Genomic DNA, 18,928 nt, shown 5'->3' on the forward strand with positions numbered 1-18,928 from the left:
CTCTCTCTCTCTCTCTCTCTCTCTCTCTCTCTCTCTCTCTCTCTCTCTCTCTCTCTCTCTCTCTCTCTCTCTCTCTCTCTCAATAATATAAAATGAATCTACAGGGATTAAGCGTAGCTAGAAACTAATTCAACTTATCCTTTTCGCTCTCTCCCTCAATATATATATATATATATATATATATATATATATATATATATATATATATATATATATATATATATATATATATATATGTGTGTGTGTGTGTGTGTGTGTGTGTGTCTGTTTGTATTTAATATATGTGTATATATATACATATATGTACAATATATATATATATATATATATATATATATATATATATATATATATATATATATATATATATATATATATGAATATATATATATATATATATATATATATATATATATATATATATATATACATACATAAAACATTTCCTTAATGAAGACGAGTTATTTCGCTCAGAAGTTTTGCTTTGGAAGATGTGTTTTGCATCGTCAAAAATTAGATAAAGTTAGAAAGATGAAATCGCCAGAACTTTCGCTCATGAGAACTTTTTCCCTAATTAACCAAATTTTTTCGGACAAAATTTGAATGTGTTTTCCAACAAACTTCCTGCGCACACATCCACTGTATGTGTGTGTGTATCTATATATATTATAGATATATAGAAATATACATATGATGTTTATATATAAATTATATATGTGTATATATACATATATAGATAGATAGGTAGGCAATAGTAGTATCAGTAATATGCTTCATTTCGTATCAGTGATACATAATATTACACACAAAAAAATAAAAACACGTTCTTCATTGTAAAATAACTTACAGCAACATAAATCCAGACCTATATGTTTTGTTTTCTTAAAACAATTTAATTAGAAAACCCAACAGAAAGCAAATGTATTTCAGTTAAACAATAATTAGATAAAAAATGTTTAAAATTCTGTCCATTTGGCAATAGTCATTCAGTTATGTTGGAAATACTGTAAATATGAAAAATATTATCATCCATAAGAACCAGTCTGTGGTGAGACGCATCGCGGAGTCGTGATTCTGTACATTCACAATTCTGCTCATCATGATATTTAGTAGCAGCGAATCTATACCATATAAGTCCCTTAAAATGCCTTTTAAATCGCTGTAAAAGAAAGACTATACTGTTAAAAACGTTTTGAATTGATTGCTTGTCTGCTTTAAAAAAAAAAAACAAATTAGGAAGCCAAGTTTTGATGATGTGTGATGAATTATTTTATTTTCATATTTTTTTTTTACATTCGGGTTGCAATAATTTGATTTATCTTATTGAATCAGTTAATGTATGTTCCTTGAGAAATTTAATATTTAATATTTCAATGGATATCTCCTATTTACTTAATAATTTAGATTTTAGTATGCCGTATGTGTATTTTAGGCACAAGCACGTAAAAATATTTAGGGCAATATTTTATCTTCCTAATGGCAAACCGTATTTTAGATATATGTTATATTAAATTTAGTCGGCAATTTTTGGATATTTTGGTATGCATAACTTTCGCTTTTATATTTTATTAGAATTTGCGATTTCCATATTCTGATATTTTTAAATGGTTAACTGCAGTTTAAGCATAATTCATAACGATTTAATCCACTGAATTGGTAAAAGTTTTGATAGCTAAATATTCAGTTTAATAGTTACTCTCTAACTGATGATTTTACTAAGCTTTTTAAATAATACATTATTAGAGTTTCAGTGTGATGGTTCCGTGTATATTATGTACGTAAGAAGATAATCCACATAAAAAAAGACTAATAAACTGATTTCCGTAGGGGCAGTGCCGTCAGTGCACCTCATGCGGTGCACTGTAGGCATTACTTAAGGTTCTGTGCAACGGCCCTTAGCTGCAACCCCTTTCATTCCTTTTACTGTACCTCCTTTCATATTCTCTTTCTTCCATCTTACTTTCCACCCTCTCCTAACAGTTGATTCATAGTGCAACTGCTTTGAGGTTTTCCTCCTGTTACACCTTTCAGACCTTTTACTGTCAATTTCCGTTTCAGCGCTGAATGACCTCATAGGTCCCAGTGCTTTGTCTTTGGCCTAAATTCTATATTCAATTCAACTAATTATTTGATGTATAATAGAAAATAATTTTACATAAGTTAGTTTGCAATACTACATTAAGTTTTAAATGCATCATTTTCCACCGTTTAGTTAAAAAAAAAAAAAGAGAGAGAGAGAGAAAAAAAATGAATCTTCGTCTAATGTGTGGCCGTGTAAAAGTAACGAAACCAACCACTCACCGTGTATGTCGGTTACAGAAGTGGAATTATAAAGAAATGGTGGAAAAACTAAATCAGCAGAATGAATACGTACATCCATCAATCACTCCTGTCGACGCTCACACACACACACACACACACACACACACACACACACACACACACACAAATCCCAGTGCATCCGAAACCCACTCTTGCATAAACATATTTCCCCTCCGATCTGTCACATACTTTGCCCGACCAGAGAGAGAGAGAGAGAGAGAGAGTCGTCGGATGCTTCAGAGAGCGTTGTATGGAATACGCGACGAGCGTCAGACTCCCCGTCATTAGAATATATACACGCCCGCTCTCGCTCTCTCGGTCCGGCAATACACCAATCCCCTTGTTGTACGGATTAGGTGATCCCAATCCGGTGCCTCTGCCATCATGCTCTCCTCCCCTTCCCCCTCTCCCCTCTCCTCTCTCTTATCCCCCCTCTTACCCTTACCATTTCCTCCTCCTACCCCTCCTCCATTCTCCTACCCCAAGCATGGATACTCCCCCTATCCCATCTCCCACCCCTCTACCCTTACCCTTTCACCCCCTCCTCTTCATCCATTCCCCTACCCCAAGCATGGATACTCTCTCTCTCTCTCTCTCTCTCTCTCTCTCTCTCTCTCTCTCTCTCTCTCTGTAACGGATAATCGGGATAAAGTTAAAAGGTCTGCTGTCAACTGGAATTCAATCCCGCCCGAACTCGTTCGATACACGTTGCTGACCAGTCGTGACAGATTGGATGTCAGTTGCGTAGATTTACTCTTTCATGCTTATGTTCCGATGACGTGCGGGTGAGCATGATTATGATGAGCATTATTGCAGTGAATATTAAAAAAAAAAAAAAAAAAAAAGTTGAAAGCGCTCCTGGGGCGGTTCAGTTCGGAAGCGATTGCATGATGAGCATCGTAATCATTTTTGTTTAGTAGGGAGATCGCATTTTCCGATTCGAAAATTAGCAACCAAAAAAAAAAAAAATGGACGAAAGTTCCCACATGGTACTTTCCTTTCATATGCCAGAATTTTAACGTTACCCGTTGCAGACTTATTGATATGTATGTTTTAGTCATGTTATATGCATTAATATCGCTCCCCAGTCAATACCATGATCGCAGGGTTCATGCAACCATCATTTATGCTTTTTTTTTTTTATCACACCTAACTCTTGCGTCTCACACCAAACTGCTAAGGTTTGTTTTTAAGGTACTGAACCGTTCTTTATCCTGTCTTGACTGTCTGTCCCGTCTTGGCCTGGCATGAGTTCGAGAAACACCGTTATCTTAATATTTTGGGAAAGGTTAGACTTCTCTAATAATATGTATATAAAAAAACAAGAGATCCCAAGTTATTAATATATTGTTGCCCATGAGCCTAACTTAAGTTACTGAATTGTCTATCCCTTATTGTCACGGCACGAGTTCGAGAAACACCACTGTCTTAATATTTTGTGAAAGATGAGACTTCTCTAATAATGTATATAAAAAACAAGAGTTCCCATGTTGATAATATATCGTTGCCCATGAGCCTAACTTTATTCTCTTCCTGTTTGTGTGTGCGTGTATATGTATTTGTGTTTCATTGACTGCCGAAAACTCAAAATTATAATAGTTTTTGCATTTGAGTTTTTTTTTCCCCGGCGATAATAACGGCTAGACACGAGGTGTATTTATACGTTGTTAGTGGTAAATAATTTCCGAAATAATGTTTGGAAATTAAACTTTTTCCTTTTTTATTTTACCAATAATGTTACCCCTAACATAATGGCGATTACTTGCATTCAACGTGTAATCGTTCAGGATGGGGAAAATCCCTATCAAATACAGTGGAATGAGATTAAAACATACATCTGACCAGTCTGTGGGGTACTGGAATATATATGTGAATGTATGTATTTATATATATGTGTGTATATATATATGTATATATAATTATATGTGTGTCTATATATATATTGGGTGTTTTTGTGTGTGTTTGTGTGTGTCAGTTTTTACTGAGTTCTCCTCTTAATCTCTTCCTCTCTATTTCCCATTACGTTTCTTAATCTTTCCCTGCTGTTCCTGACTCATTTCCATTCCCTTCTTCTCGACCAAGTCTCATCCCTTCTCATCATTCTGTCCCTCCTCTCCTTATTCACTGTTAGCGTCCCCTCGCTGCACAATCCATTCTCATCTCTCTCTCTCTCTCTCTCTCTCTCTCTCTCTCTCTCTCTCTCTCTCTCTCTGGAACAGAAGGTGGAGTTCTTCTCAGTAACAAGGTACACTTTGCAAGAATGATTTTTCTCTCTCTCTCTCTCTCTCTCTCTCTCTCTCTCTCTCTCTCTCTCTCTCTCTCTCTCTCGTTAAATGTTTGAGAGTAATATTCTTTAACCTACTGGTGTGTTAGACTTCATATTAAAGATTTCCTGTCTGTGTCTATAAGAGTAAATTTCCTTTTCCTGCCCGGATCTCTCTCTCTCTCTCAGTCTCAGTCTCAACACACACACACACACACACACACACACACACACACACACACACACACACTTCCTCAAGCTCTTCTAAGGAGCTCTGGCCAAGCACACTCGCAATTTAGCTCTGTTATTCGCCATCTTTATCTCTCTGCCTTGTCATATTTCTTCATCTGTGGCAGTTCTTGGAGTTTTGCTGTTCGCGAGTTTTCCTCTGTTAAAGTAATATTTTTTTCCGTTTATTGTAATTCTGTTTTTTTGTTATTTTTCGTCGCTTTTCCTTTCTAATTTCATTTTGTGGTATTTGGAATGTGACTGAATCCATCTTTTTATTAATTATCGTGATACTAATTCTCATTTACTTCTTCTATTTAATATCGTCTATATTATCATAGTTTTGTGTTTCTTATCTTCGTTCGAAGAATTAACGATGTCTTGTGTGGAAGAGCAGTGTTTTAGGTTCATCATATAAGTAAGTCGTTTATTGGATGAGATGAAAGTATTCAATTGCTCATTTCACTGGCATTTGCAGAGAAAATATTATTATTATTATTATTATTATTATTATTATTATTATTATTATTATTATTGTTATTATTATTATTATTATTGGTGTTGATTTTGTTGTTGCTCTTGTTTGTGTTTGGTTACTTTGTAGCTATAACAGATCACCTTACTGATACCCAGTGACTGTTTTCATGTCTTGGGTATTTCATTATCCATTTATAAACACTTACTGTGTAACTTAAAGTCTGGGGTTTTTTATAAGTGCTAAAAACCCACCTTAACTTAATGCAACGTTCTTAATTTTTATATAGTTATAAAATTAAAACCTGCACTGCAATGAGAGGTTGAAAGAGTAACTAAATTTAAAGAAAATATATATAGTTATGATTTCAACAGCTGAATTATAATATTCCTCTCTCTCTCTCTCTCTCTCTCTCTCTCTCTCTCTCTCTCTCTCTCTCTCTCTCTCTCTCTCTCGTTCTTCCTCTTCTTCTTTCTCTCTCTCTCTCTCTTGTTCTTCCTCTTCTTCTTCCTCTTTCACGCCATTTACACGTCGCTTCCTCCTACCTTCCATGTCTCTCTCAGGGGTCTTTTCTCCTCTCGGTCGGTATATTGTCTTTACCACTTTGATATATTGGCGAAAATATTCAGATGAAGCCGGCAGCCAATATCGTCTTGAGGTAAAGCAGAAAAGACACTGCCAGGACATAAGGTCAGAGAGATCATTATCCCATGCATCATATGTCTTCAGACTGGATGACCTTGCAACTTCCTCTCGAAGTCTTCTGTCCACCCTCCCCCTCCACTTTCCATCCCCCTTCTCCACACACACACTTACACACACACACACACAAACACACGTTTTTATACATACACAACCAAACTTTTCACTCTCTGTTTTCTGCACACACAACCCTTCTTTTCACTTATCTCTATATATATCTCTCTCTCTCTCTCTCTCTCTCTATATCTTTATTTATATATATATATATATATATACACACACACACACACACACACACACACACACTCACACTCTCACTCTCTCTCTCTCTCTCTCTCTCTCTATCTCTCTCTCTCTCTTTTCTCTCTCTCTCTCTCACAAAACCACGTATAAATAAATATATATATATATATATATATATATATATATATACACCACCCTTCTTTTCTCTCTATATATAATCTCTATCTCTACACCTCTCCCTCTCTTTTCTCTCTCTCTCTCTCTCTCTCTCTCTCTCTCTCACACACACACACACACACAAAAGCCCTCTCCCCTCCCTCCCCTCCCTCCCCCCTCCCTCAATGCCAACAGCCCCTACCCTCCTCCTCCTGCATTTTTCGTCTCTGTCTCTCTCTCTTTTATCTTTGCTTCACCTATTTCGCATCCGCTAACTCCCCTTCTCCCCTCTTATCAATTGTTTTGAATAAAACAATCCAGATATTTTTAGGTATTAACCCTTTCCGAGTACGAGTCGTTGAAATGTTATTGTTTGCTGTTATTAATTGCATTGCAATTCGATTCCACTTGAGTACATGATATTATCGTGTTCTTTTGTTTGAGAGTTTATATATATATATATATATATATATATATATATATATATATATATATATATATATATATATATATATATATATATATATATGTGTGTAAGCAATATTTGTGCCTCTTTCTTTACGGGCAAATTCCGTCCCCTTTCACCTCTCTCTCTCTCTCTCTCTCTCTCTCTCTCTCTCTCTCTCTCTCTCTCTCTCTCTCTCTCTCTCTCTCTACTTGTGCAGATATATACAAACGAAAGGGAATTGATAACAGAGGTATGCAATTTTGAACGACTCATAGGCGTTACGTCAAAGGTGAAGCCAATCTTTTAGTTATGCGTCCTGATGTTTCATAAAAGCAAGGCACTGGGGTCCTTGTGTGTGTGTGTGTGTGTGTGTGTGCGCGCGCGTGTGTCTTATTAAAAGGTGTGTAATTCCATTTACTCCCAAAATTTGTTTTCTTTAACTGTTTCTGTCCGTGTGTGTATTAAAGGTTTGTAATTAGTTTTATTCCCTAAATTTGTTTTCTTAACAATGTTTATGACTTCTCTGTTCTTTCTTTGCTGGCCTCCGTTCAGATCTCGGTATCATTAAAATAATGGAAATAATAAGAAAAGGATGATGATAATAAAAAGAAATCGTGTCATAGAAATGACCATTTTGTTTCGAAGTCTGACATTTTCTCGAGTTTTTCAACTCTGGTGTCCTTTGTTGACACGTTGTCAAACATTCGAAATATATTCCCCTTATTTTCCGAAATCAGTGTTTATTATGTTGTAATAATTACTTCATTTTTATGCAGATTCTTTCTCAGGAATCTTGACGTTTTATTCCAGTTTGATTCTTGGCGTCAAAATGTCTTTATTAAACTTTTGTTGTTCCGTCCATTTCTTTTCCTCATTTTTAATATACCAGTGACTTTTTTCAGACACATTTCTTGTATTTCAGTTAATTTATTTGACCTCTTCCTAGTATTTCGTTGCCTTTGTTTTATTCATTTCTTGCATTTATTTAGCATCATTTCAAGGCAGAAGTTTTCGGGAATTATTTTTTTTTTTTTTTTGGTACCTTTGTTTGTGAGCATTTGTTTTCACTCCCTTTTATATTGTATTTTTTGGTGCCTGTGTGAGCACATTTGTTTTCACTCCCTTTTATATATATAGTATTATTTTTGGTGCCTTTGTTTGTGAGCATTTGTTTTCACTTTTCTATATCTCAGTCCTTTTATTTTTATACCTTTCGTGAGCAGTCTTATCTGTCCAGTCAGTATTTTTGGTACCTTTGTTTGTGAGCATTTGTTTTCCTCCCTTCTATATCTGTCCAGTCTTACTCAGTATTTTTGGTACCTTTCTTTGTGAGCATTTGTTTTCACTCCCTTCTATATCTGTCCAGTCTTACTCAGTATTTTTTGGTACCTTTCTTTGTGAGCATTTGTTTTCACTCCCTTCAATATCTGTCCAGTCTTACTCAGTATTTTTTGGTACCTTTGTTTGTGAGCATTTGTTTTCACTCCCTTCTATATCTGTCCAGTCTTACTCAGTATTTTTTGGTACCTTTCTTTGTGAGCATTTGTTTTCACTCCCTTCTATATCTGTCCAGTCTTACTCAGTATTTTTTGGTACCTTTCTTTGTGAGCATTTGTTTTCACTCCCTTCTATATCTGTCCAGTCTTACTTCTTTTATCACAGATTCCTCCCTCAGTGCGGTCTTGGCTTACCTGTCCTGCCATATTCCTTCCCCTTCCATCTCAGAGTTCCTCTCCCGTCTCTTAAGCACCTTGTTTACATTTTTCCATTCCTCCTCCTCCTCCTCCTCCTTTCCCATCAAAGCGAAATTGTACCACACCGTCCGGTCTTCTTCCCTCTCTCTCTCTCTCTCTCTCTCTCTCTCTCTCTCTCTCTCTCTCTCTCTCTCTCTCTCTCTCTCTCCAGGGATTTCCATCTTGTTTATCCTCGTATCTTTTAGTGTGTCCTTTTCTCGTTCCTTTCTCCTCGCTCTCAATCACGTACTCATGCCTCCTCTTCCCCCCCCCCAACTCCTCCCTTCCCTACCTACCACCATCATCGTCACCATCATCATCATCATCATCATCATCATCATCACCGTTTGCTCTCTCTTCTCCACCCTCTTTCTCCATCTGCCGTTTCGGAGTTCATCCTTTCTTTATTCCTTTCTTTTTTGGGGCGATCAGTTGATTTCAAGGATCAACTCTCTCTCTCTCTCTCTCTCTCTCTCTCTCTCTCTCTCTCTCTCTCTCTCTCTTTGTATGTGGGCATTTTTATGCAAGAAATATATATATTTTTTGTCTAATACTTACTGTACATACATACCCGGTGGGGGTTACTGATATTATATCAGTCTTATAGAATCGTTAACGTAACATTTGTGTGTTGTTGTGTCTCCTTTGATTTGTGTCTTTGAACACACTTTACGAATAAGTGAACATATTTAAATGAGCTTTTTGCTCAGAAGCGTATTGTAATCGAAGTTGTTCTATATCTGTGTATTGTCCAAAGACATACGTTTTCTGTTTTCTCTCCAGGGAAAATAGCTTGCGTCCACCAGTCTTTTTACTGTCTGTAAGTAATAAATAAGTAAGCAAATAAACAAAGCTCGTTGCTTTTCACGTGATAAGGAATACACTTGTCGGAGTCCCTTCCTCAAATGGGAGTTGAACCATATTGAGCCTCACAAAACAGTCTTCAATATCTTCCCCCTTTTTAGTTTTTTGTGAAAGAAAACTATTGAGATTGGTTTATGTCTGTCCGTCCGCCGTCAGATCTTAAAAACTACCGAGGCTAGAGGGCTGCAAATTGGTGTGCTGGTAATCCACCCTCCAGTCATCAAACATACCAAATTGCAGCCCTCTAGCCTCAGTAGTTTTTATTTTCGTCAAAGGTTAAAGTTAGCCTTGATCGTTCGTCTGGCAGCGCTGTAGGTGCCAACAACACAGGCCACGGCTGAGAGCTTCATGGGCCGTGTCTGAGAGTTTCATACAGCATCATTAGCCGTACAGAAAACTCGATTGCGCCGATGAAACTTCGGCTCATTTTTTTTTTTTTTTTCTTGAATCTCCACAAAACATTATAGCCTCAGACCCATTCTCTTTGTAGAGAGACCGAGCTGACTCCAGGCTTAATGTGCTCAAACCCGACGGGAAAAATGTAAATATTGACTTCTTTATTTCTCAAAGCAACCCCCGGATCCATCGTACCTTTACGCCCGGAAGTTCCCGTTCACTCCGGCTGCCGTGTGATGCGAGTGTCTGATGAGCATTTACACGGACCTAAATGGCATGGGAGACGTGTTTGTCCGTCTGTTTGCATACATCCGACCGTCTGTAACGTGTTTGTTCTCGAGGTCTTAACTTTGCGTTTTTAGTTTTCTGTAAAAGATTATCGTGCTGGATTTGTCTGTCCGTCCGCCCTCAGATCTTGAAAACTACTGAGGTTAGAGGGCCGCAAATTGGTATGTAGATCATCCACCCTCCAATCATCAAACATACCAAATTGCAGCCCTCTAGCCTCAGTAGTTTTTATTTTATTTAAGGTTAAAGTTAGCCATGATCGTACCTCTGGCAACGATATAAGACGGGCCGTGGCTAAAGATTCATGGGCCGCGGCTCATACAGCATTATACCGAGACCATCGAAAGTTATATCTGTTTTCGGTGGCCTTGGTTATACGCTGTACGGAAAACTCGAATGCGCCGAAGAAACTACGGCGCACTTTTTACTTGTTTGAGACGTGTTTCACTCTTGTGGTCTTGGGGTTTCTTTTACAATATCCTCTAATGGCTGTGTACTGTATGTTTCGAGCTTGTGCAGAAAAACTTTCCGTTACATACTTCTTTCGCCTCTGAAACAGTTCGTAACATGGTCATATCGTCATTAATTCATCCAAAGGTGTGTAGTTATAGCTAAAATTCTAGTTTTTCATATAGACACGTTTTATTATATATAACCCGTGTAAAGAGAGTGAACTAGTCGGAGGTAAACTTGACTCGAAATTCGTGTAAGTCGGAGACTGTGGATACGAAACCAGTTTAGGTTTTAGAACTGTTATACTTTAAATCAGGTTCTAGTTAGGAAACAGTTGTTTGGTTAAAGGCTTAGAATAATGCAACCAGTTTATGTAAAGGTCAGTGGACGAGGACTGATTTGAATCACTCATCATTAATAAAATGGCATCTCGACGCCATTGGCAGCAAACCTCGCTTCCCACGACTCGTTTTCCAATGGATGATAAGCTCTCTCTCTCTCTCTCTCTCTCTCTCTCTCTCTCTCTCTCTCTCTCTCTCTCTCTCTCTCTCTCTCTCTCTGTTGACTAAAAGTTGTGAGGGTACACAGTTGTTACAGTTTCATTTTCACGTGATTCGAATTTTTCATCATATGCTAAGTTCCATCTCTTCTCATTTTTCCTTATTCCGTGTTTCACTCTTGTATATCTATTTCAGCTCACCGCTTGCAGTCGTTAGTCCTCAAGCTTCCTACCGGCTCCGAAAAGCCACAGTGGAATATGTTTCATTCCTGCAGAATATTTTCTTCCTTTTGCCTGATGCCTGGTTGCCGTGTGCCCTCCGCAGTACAAAAAAAAAAAAAAAAAAGTGGATCTAGCATCGTTGCATTCCAGGGATCTCCATCCACTAACACGCACGCTTCACATAAGCACACACGCACGCACAAACAACGAAGTACTTTCCACGTTAAATATTAAAAGGCCCCGGCTGGTAGAGTTGCCGTTTGGATATATTGAAAGGCATTGGCCTGAACGCTCGAGATCTAGTGCTCTCTGGAGAGCGAATGGCGTGCATAAACGATAGAATATCAAGCTTGGCTGGCTGGCCAGATATATCCCAAGGGCGTGCACGCCCACACCCTCTCTCTCTTGCTTGCATGCATCTCCGGATCTTGTGCCGCTAGGAGAGAGAGAGAGAGAGAGAGAGAGAGAGAGAGAGAGAGAGAGAGAGAGAGCCTTCGGGGGTACTTGCTTGCTAAACTCATTTTGGGGGGCCCTCCTGTTTTAATCGCTTTGCATCGTTAACTGTCAGATTGAGGTCCTTAGTTTGGAGGAGGTATCCTATAGCGAAAGGGCGGAGCCGCTACTTATTCCCCTGATTGCATCCTAAAACGATTGAATCTCCATCAGAACAATGGAAGTAAAGCGATATTGCCTCCAGTTCGTTCGGGTATTTCGCCCCAAACTCGCTCCCTTTCCTCCGCTGTCCCGTGTGCTCTCTTCCCCTCGCTCTCCCCCCACGAAAGGGGGTTGTACAGTAGCATGGAGGGCATGAAACCTTCCCCCTTCCTTCTTGTTCCCTACTCGCACAAAAACGCGATTTAACTATTGTTCGAGTCTTGCTGGGGGACTGTTGTGGTGGTTGCTTGCGGGATGCAGCTTTTGGTTTCGCAGTTCGCAAGCAGACTATAAAATATCAACAGATTGTTCTCGCTCGTTCAGTGTGGTTTTGTGAGGTTGCGTTCTGCCCAGTTAAAAAAAGTAGAGTTACGAAGTTCTCACTTCTGACTTTGAGTTCTCATAATGACTCATGTTTGGGTCCTCATAATGAGTCATGTTTGGGTTGCCATGATGACCCATGTTTGGGTTGGCTCTCATAATGACCCATGTTTGGGTTCCCATCATGACCCATGTTTGGGTTCCCATCATGACCCATGTTTGGGTTGTCATAGTGACCCACGTTTGGGTTGTCATGATGACTCATGTTTGGGTTCTCATGTTGACCCATGTTTGGGTTGTCATAATTACCCATGTTTGGGTTGTCATAATGACCCATGTTTGGGCTCTCTTAATGACCCACGTTTGAGTTGTCATAATGATCCATGTTTGGACTCTCATAATGACGCACGTTTGGGTTGTCATAATGACCCACGTTTGGGTTCGCATCATGATCCACGTTTTGGGTTCGCATCATGACCAATGTTTGGGTTGTCATTATGAACCACGTTTGGGATCCCATCACGACCCATGTTTGGGTTGTCATTATGATCCACGTTTGGGTTCCCATCGTGACCCATGTTTGGGTTCGCATCGTGACCAATGTTTGGGTCTCTTCATGACCCATTACTGCCTGCATCACACTGACAGTTTGTTGCAATTCCCGTCGACGCACTGTATTTTACAAGACGGGCTTTAAACCCACGACCATTCCTCCTCTGTTATCGTAGGTTGGGACTCCCATGAATGTTTATAAACTCTCACGGTAGAGTTAGGAAACAGTTCGCCGACAGAACTTTGTCGGAGAGACGAGAGTGGCGGCCGGTCGTATGAAAAGCCTCGCATTTGCGTCGGTGCCTTTGATTGAAACCCAGAGTTTGAGATCTGCAACCCACCTTCAACGCGATCATGTTCATATAAAGCAGTGGTTGTAGGCAATTTGTACTTGTGTTTTCCCCCCATTGATAGTTTTAGTTTTGGTATATGTGTAGCCAACCGCTCTTTAATCTTAAAACAAGAGTTCATTATTATTATTATTATTATTATTATTATTATTATTATTATATATATATATATATATATATATATATATATATATATATATATTCTCTTAAATATATATATTTTTCATTATTTATATATATATATGAGTTTTTATATATATATATATATATATATATATATATATATATATATATATACATATATACACACACACAGAATATATACATTGATATAAATGTATATACACACATACATATACGTATGATTTTCTTTTCTTCGAACAAATGTTTTATTATTATTATTTTCTACGATATTGATATGATTAATTATTAGAGAAAAAACAGACATGGGCTTGGAGAAGCCACATTTATCATTTATCCATCCTTTATTGGAGCGCGAGCGTAGTTGTTTGCACTCACGTGCTTACATTTCCAGGAATAGCTTATATTTTGCCAAGAGTTATTCCAAGAGAAATGCCTGAATAATGAGGAGAATAAAGCTTGAAAGAGTTTCTCCCTTCATTCATTTTTCCTCCTCCTCCTCCCCCCTCCACTCCTCTCAACTCCCTCCTTCTCCTTTTGTACTCCTCCTCCTCCTCCTCCTCCTCCTCCCACTCCTCTCAACCTCCTCCGCCTCTCTCTCTCCCTCTTCCTTCATCTCCCTCTTCCCCTTTGACTCCTCTCAACTCCCTCCTTCTCCTCCCTTTGTGGTACTCCTCCTCCTCCCACTCCTCTCAACCCCCTATCCCTCTCCCTCTTCCTCTCCCTTCATCTCCTTCTTCCCCCTTTGACTCCTCTCAACTCCCTCCTTCTCCTCCCTTTGTGGTACTCCTCCTCCTCCTCCCCCCACTCCTCTCAACCCCCTCCCCCCCTCTCTCTCTCCATCTCCCTCTTCCTTCATCTCCCTCTTCTCCTTTGACGTCAGGTAAATCTCTTTTGGAGTCTTAACAGCATTATTTCCCTCCGCTTCGTTATGCGACAAAGTCTTTCATTATAATCTCATAAGTGCCTCGTCTATCGGCGAAAAAGCAAGATTGCTTTTTTATGACGTCACTGTTTGTTTTTATTTATTTTTTTTCTCTATACTCTCTCTCTATGATGTTTTCCGCTTGCTTGCGAGTCATTTTACCGGGAGTTCTTCTTCCTTCTTCTTCTTCTTCTTCTTCCTAAGTCTCGAGGGCTCTGTCGAGCATATTACCCGGTAAGAAATTTTATCATTGTGGTTGTTAGCTAATCTTTTTCAATCTCCGTCGCGCTGCTATTTGGGATTGATAAAGAAGAGTTTTCCAGTGGCGTCCTTCCTTACTTTCTTCCTTCCTTCCTTCCTTCCTTCCTTCCTTCCTTCCTTCCTTCCTTCCTTCCTTCCTTCCTTCCTTCCTTCCTTCCTTCTTTCCTTCCTTCCTTCCTTCCTTCCTTCCTTCCTTCCTTCCTTCCTTCCTTCCTTCCTTCTTCCTTTCTTCCTTCCTTCCTTCCTTCCTTCCTTCCTTCCTTCCTTCCTTCCTTCCTTCCTTCCTTCCTTCCTTCCTTCCTTCCTTCCTTCCTTCCTTCCTTCCTTCCTTCCTTCCTTCCTTCCTTCCTTCCTCCTCCCTCCTCCCCTCCTCCCCCTTCCCTCCCTTCCTCCCTTCCTTTCTTCCTTCCTTCCTTCCTTCCTTCCTATCAGGGAGTACATCCTGGATTAATATTATTATTAGTAATAACATTACAGCCAAGTCTTTTTCTCCCGGTGATTGTCGTTACTTTGGTACTTTTTCGTCGCTTGCTGTTATGGCCTCCTGCTGTTGCTGCTGCGTCCGCTGCTGTTGCTGCTGCTGCTGCATTACGGGAATAGCCTTTGGGTTCTCACAAAAAATATATATATATTCTTTTTTATGTTCGGGGAAAGCAAATAAGAGAAGGGAGGCGTCGTATTGACCCAGTGAAACCTCATAACAAGTTCCTTTATTTTTCATTTATATTAACGTACTTCGGAGAATTCATTTTATTGAGCTGGTGTACTTGTGGTAACAACATATTTTAGATATTTTTTTCAGGGATCCTTTTAGTGTTTGTCGGTAATTTTTAGCCTGATGATGAGGTTATCAACATTGAAGGTTTCATAATAAAATCTTGTAAACTTGGCAATATTTATAATTCACCATGAATTTATGGTTTTCAGGTAGCCGGTCTGTTACTGAGAATCTAAGTATGTATGTATGTATGTATGTATGTATGTATGTATGTATGTATGTATGTATGTATGTATGCATATATATATGTATATACATACATATATGTATAGTGTGTGCGTGCGTGCTTGCGTGCGTGCGTGCGTGTGTGTGTGTGTGTGTATGTTTCTCTTTGATAACGTTTGAACTTTTCCATAGAGGAATAGATAGTGATATGAAACATAGAATTATATAGATTTATTAATTCATAATCATTTACTGAATGCAATAATATATTCTTAACTTCCTAGAGAGAGAGAGAGAGAGAGAGAGAGAGAGAGAGAGAGAGAGAGAGAGAGGGCCAACCTCTTTTAAGCGCCATAAAAATGAGCATCACAGTCCGGACTTCAAGCAGACTACCTAATGGAGTAGCGAGCTCTTTGTAAACAGTTTTTTCTCTTCTTTTTATTCCAGATGAACCGGCCTATACAAGTCAAACCGGCCGACAGTGAGAGTCGAGCAGGTAAGGAAGAGCGTTTGTTTGTTTGTTTGTTTGATTTATGCAGAAGAATTTCATATGTTTTTATATATATATATATATATATATATATATATATATATATATATATATATATATATATATATATATATGTATATTTATAATATATATGTAATTATATTTATATATTTATAATATATATATATATTATATATATTTATATTTTTATATAATGTTTGTTTGTAGGTAGATAGATAGATATATATAAAAACTATTTATCAATAAAAACATCAGCATTGATAACGTTTCATCAAAGTGTAGGTCAGCAGTTTTTTTTTTTTCTTTTTATACATAAACATTGTTGCTCTGTTTATTGAATCATCTGATTTTATGACTCTTTGCTTACAATTTTCTGTCCAGTAAATTTGTTTGCAAAAGCAGTTTTCACTGCGTTCTTGTTCCTTGCAAATACTTACCCAAAATGGCGTTATCCTCTCAGTCTCTATTTTCTTATTAATGATAATGGAAAAGATTAAAATCTCATAAATCTGCTGTGTAGTTATCATGAGGGTGTCTGTCTCTGAGAGTATGATTTATTGTTCAGTGATGTGTTGGACTTGCCTCATTACTTTTTGTTTAATTTCATTTTAAGAATTTTCGTTTCTGAAACTCTTTCAGAAATGGTACTTTTTGACTCCCCCTTCTGTATTGTTCCTACTTCGTCTGAAATTGCTTCCTTCATGATTTTTCCTAGCTTTTTCATCATGTATAGTCAGTTTAGTTTTTTTTTTTTCATTCTTATGACGTTTTTTCAATTTTTTTTTTCATTATTATGACGACTTTTTTCAAATTTTCTCTTCATTCTTATGACGACATTTTTTCAAATTTTTTTTATTCTTGTGACATTTTTTTCAGTTTTTCTTCATTCTTATGACGACATTTTCTTAATTTTTTTTCTTCATTCTTATGACATTTTTTCAGTTTTTTTTCCATCCTTATGACGACATTTTTAAGGTTTTTTTTTTCATTCTTATGACAACATTTTTTTTTCAGTTTTTCTTCATTCTTATGACATTTTTTCGTTTTTTCTTTATTATGACGATTTTTTTTTTTTCATTTTTTTTCCATCCTTATGACGATATTTTTCAGTTTTTTTTTATTCTTATGACATTTTTTTCACTTTTTCTTCATTCTTATGACGACATTTTTTTTTTACTTTCTGCGTATTTCAGCAAGTCTGACGCTCAAGTTTTTACTCACCATCACCACCCACATTTCACTCCACTTCACACTTGGAACAATCTCTCCCTACAGCCAAACTTTTGCGCAACTTTTCTTTTTTTTTTTTTCCTCCCCTGGCACTTACTGCCTACTTCACGAAATGCTGCGAAGTTTCCGCCTGCAATTCCTGCATTACCTGCTGTGATTCACTTCTTCACTCAGTCCATCCTCGCATGCAATATCTAAATTCGATTACATGCTTAGGCTTTATTCTCTCTCTCTCTCTCTCTCTCTCTCTCTCTCTCTCTCTCTCTTTGTTGTGTCCCAGTGCTTGGCTTGACAGCCTAAATTTCACAAACCAACAAATTCTCTCTCTCTCTCTCTCTCTCTCTCTCTCTCTCTCTCTCTCTCTCTCTCTCTCTCTCTCTCTCTCTCTTGTGTCCCAGTGCTTGGCTTGACAGCCTTAATTTCATAAACCAACAAATCTCTCTCTCTCTCTCTCTCTCTCTCTCTCTCTCATAAAAGCAGCATCGTTCACTAAAGGCAATCAGTTCACCTGGTATCCACATCATTTTCACAGGAATGATACGCGAATGTTTTCTCTTTAAGTAAAATTACGTACACTTTCACTTAGGTTCCTCTACATATTTGAACTTATTATTGATTTTTGCGCTTATTAACAGACAACATTTCTTTCCGGTGTTAAAATTTGAAAACAGTTTATATTCGCATTAGCTACTGTGATTCAGTCTGTCATTGGTGTTAGTGTGCCACGCTTAATGTTTCTTTTTGTCGTAAAACTTCTGATTTTAGTAGTTGATAATATTGTTCCGTTTGGCCACCTATATATATATATATATATATATATATATATATATATATATATATATATATATATATATATATATATATATATATATATATATATATATATATAATATATATCTGTAACTCTGCCTTGTTACTTTTAAGGAACGCGTGAACAGCTCATGAAGATGAAGTCTTATTTTAGTATTTTCTTAATTGCTCAGGAGTAATCTCCGGACATTCCGCCATGATGAGATGATGTTCGCTTTCCTTTGTGATAGGGAGGAGATTCGGAAGCTTTGTGATGACTCGGTATTCCCGTCAAGTGACGTCAGTGTCTCGTCACGCCGTAATGACGGATTATACTTTTAGCGTTATTCGTCTTTGTACCTGTGATAAAAAAGAAAATTATGAACGAGTGTATTTTAGTAATGGTGACTTGAATCGAATTGAATTGAATATAGAATTTAGGCCAAAGGCCAAGCGTTGGGACCTATGAGGTCATTCAGCGCTGATACGGAAATTGACAGTGAAAGGTTTGAAAGGTTTAACAGGAGGAAAACCTTGCAGTTGCACTATGCATCAATTATTAGGAGAGGGCCAAGGAAAGTGGGTGGAAGAAAGAGAATATGAAAGGAGGTACAGTAAAAGGAATGAAGCGGGTTGCAGCTAGGGACGGCGAAGGGACGCTGCAAAGGATCTCTAAGTAATGCCTACAGTGCAACGCATGAGGTGCACTAACGGCACTCCCTCCCTTACGGGGAGTCAAATGGCGACGTCATTGTAAACGTATAAACTGCAACTCGCTTCGGAGATGTAAACAGACAGATGGTATCGAAAGAACGAGAGACGAAGGCTACAAAAAACAAAAAAAAACACACACACACACACACACACACGAAGGACAGACGGAAGCGCATTTTCTGTCTCGCGGAGAACTGTCAGAAAACTGATGACAAAAGCGCGCGTCGTTTGCAAAGAACACACAC

The 18,928-nt window shown here is 37.9% G+C and overlaps 1 protein-coding gene across 25 annotated transcripts in view; it reads left to right on the forward strand.

Annotated features, from left to right (window-relative positions):
• The window catches only part of bru3 (bruno 3), a 905,487-nt gene that overhangs the window by 250,582 nt on the left and 635,977 nt on the right, over positions 1 to 18,928 (forward strand). For all 25 annotated transcript variants that reach the window (XM_067116892.1, XM_067116888.1, XM_067116902.1 and 22 more), the window contains exon 2: positions 15,887 to 15,935. In XM_067116892.1, coding sequence (XP_066972993.1) covers positions 15,887 to 15,935 — 49 coding nt within the window. The remainder of the gene's footprint in view (positions 1 to 15,886; positions 15,936 to 18,928) is intronic.

Source organism: Macrobrachium rosenbergii, chromosome 14 (genome assembly GCF_040412425.1).
Source record: "Macrobrachium rosenbergii isolate ZJJX-2024 chromosome 14, ASM4041242v1, whole genome shotgun sequence".
Classification (NCBI taxonomy): domain Eukaryota; kingdom Metazoa; phylum Arthropoda; class Malacostraca; order Decapoda; family Palaemonidae; genus Macrobrachium; species Macrobrachium rosenbergii.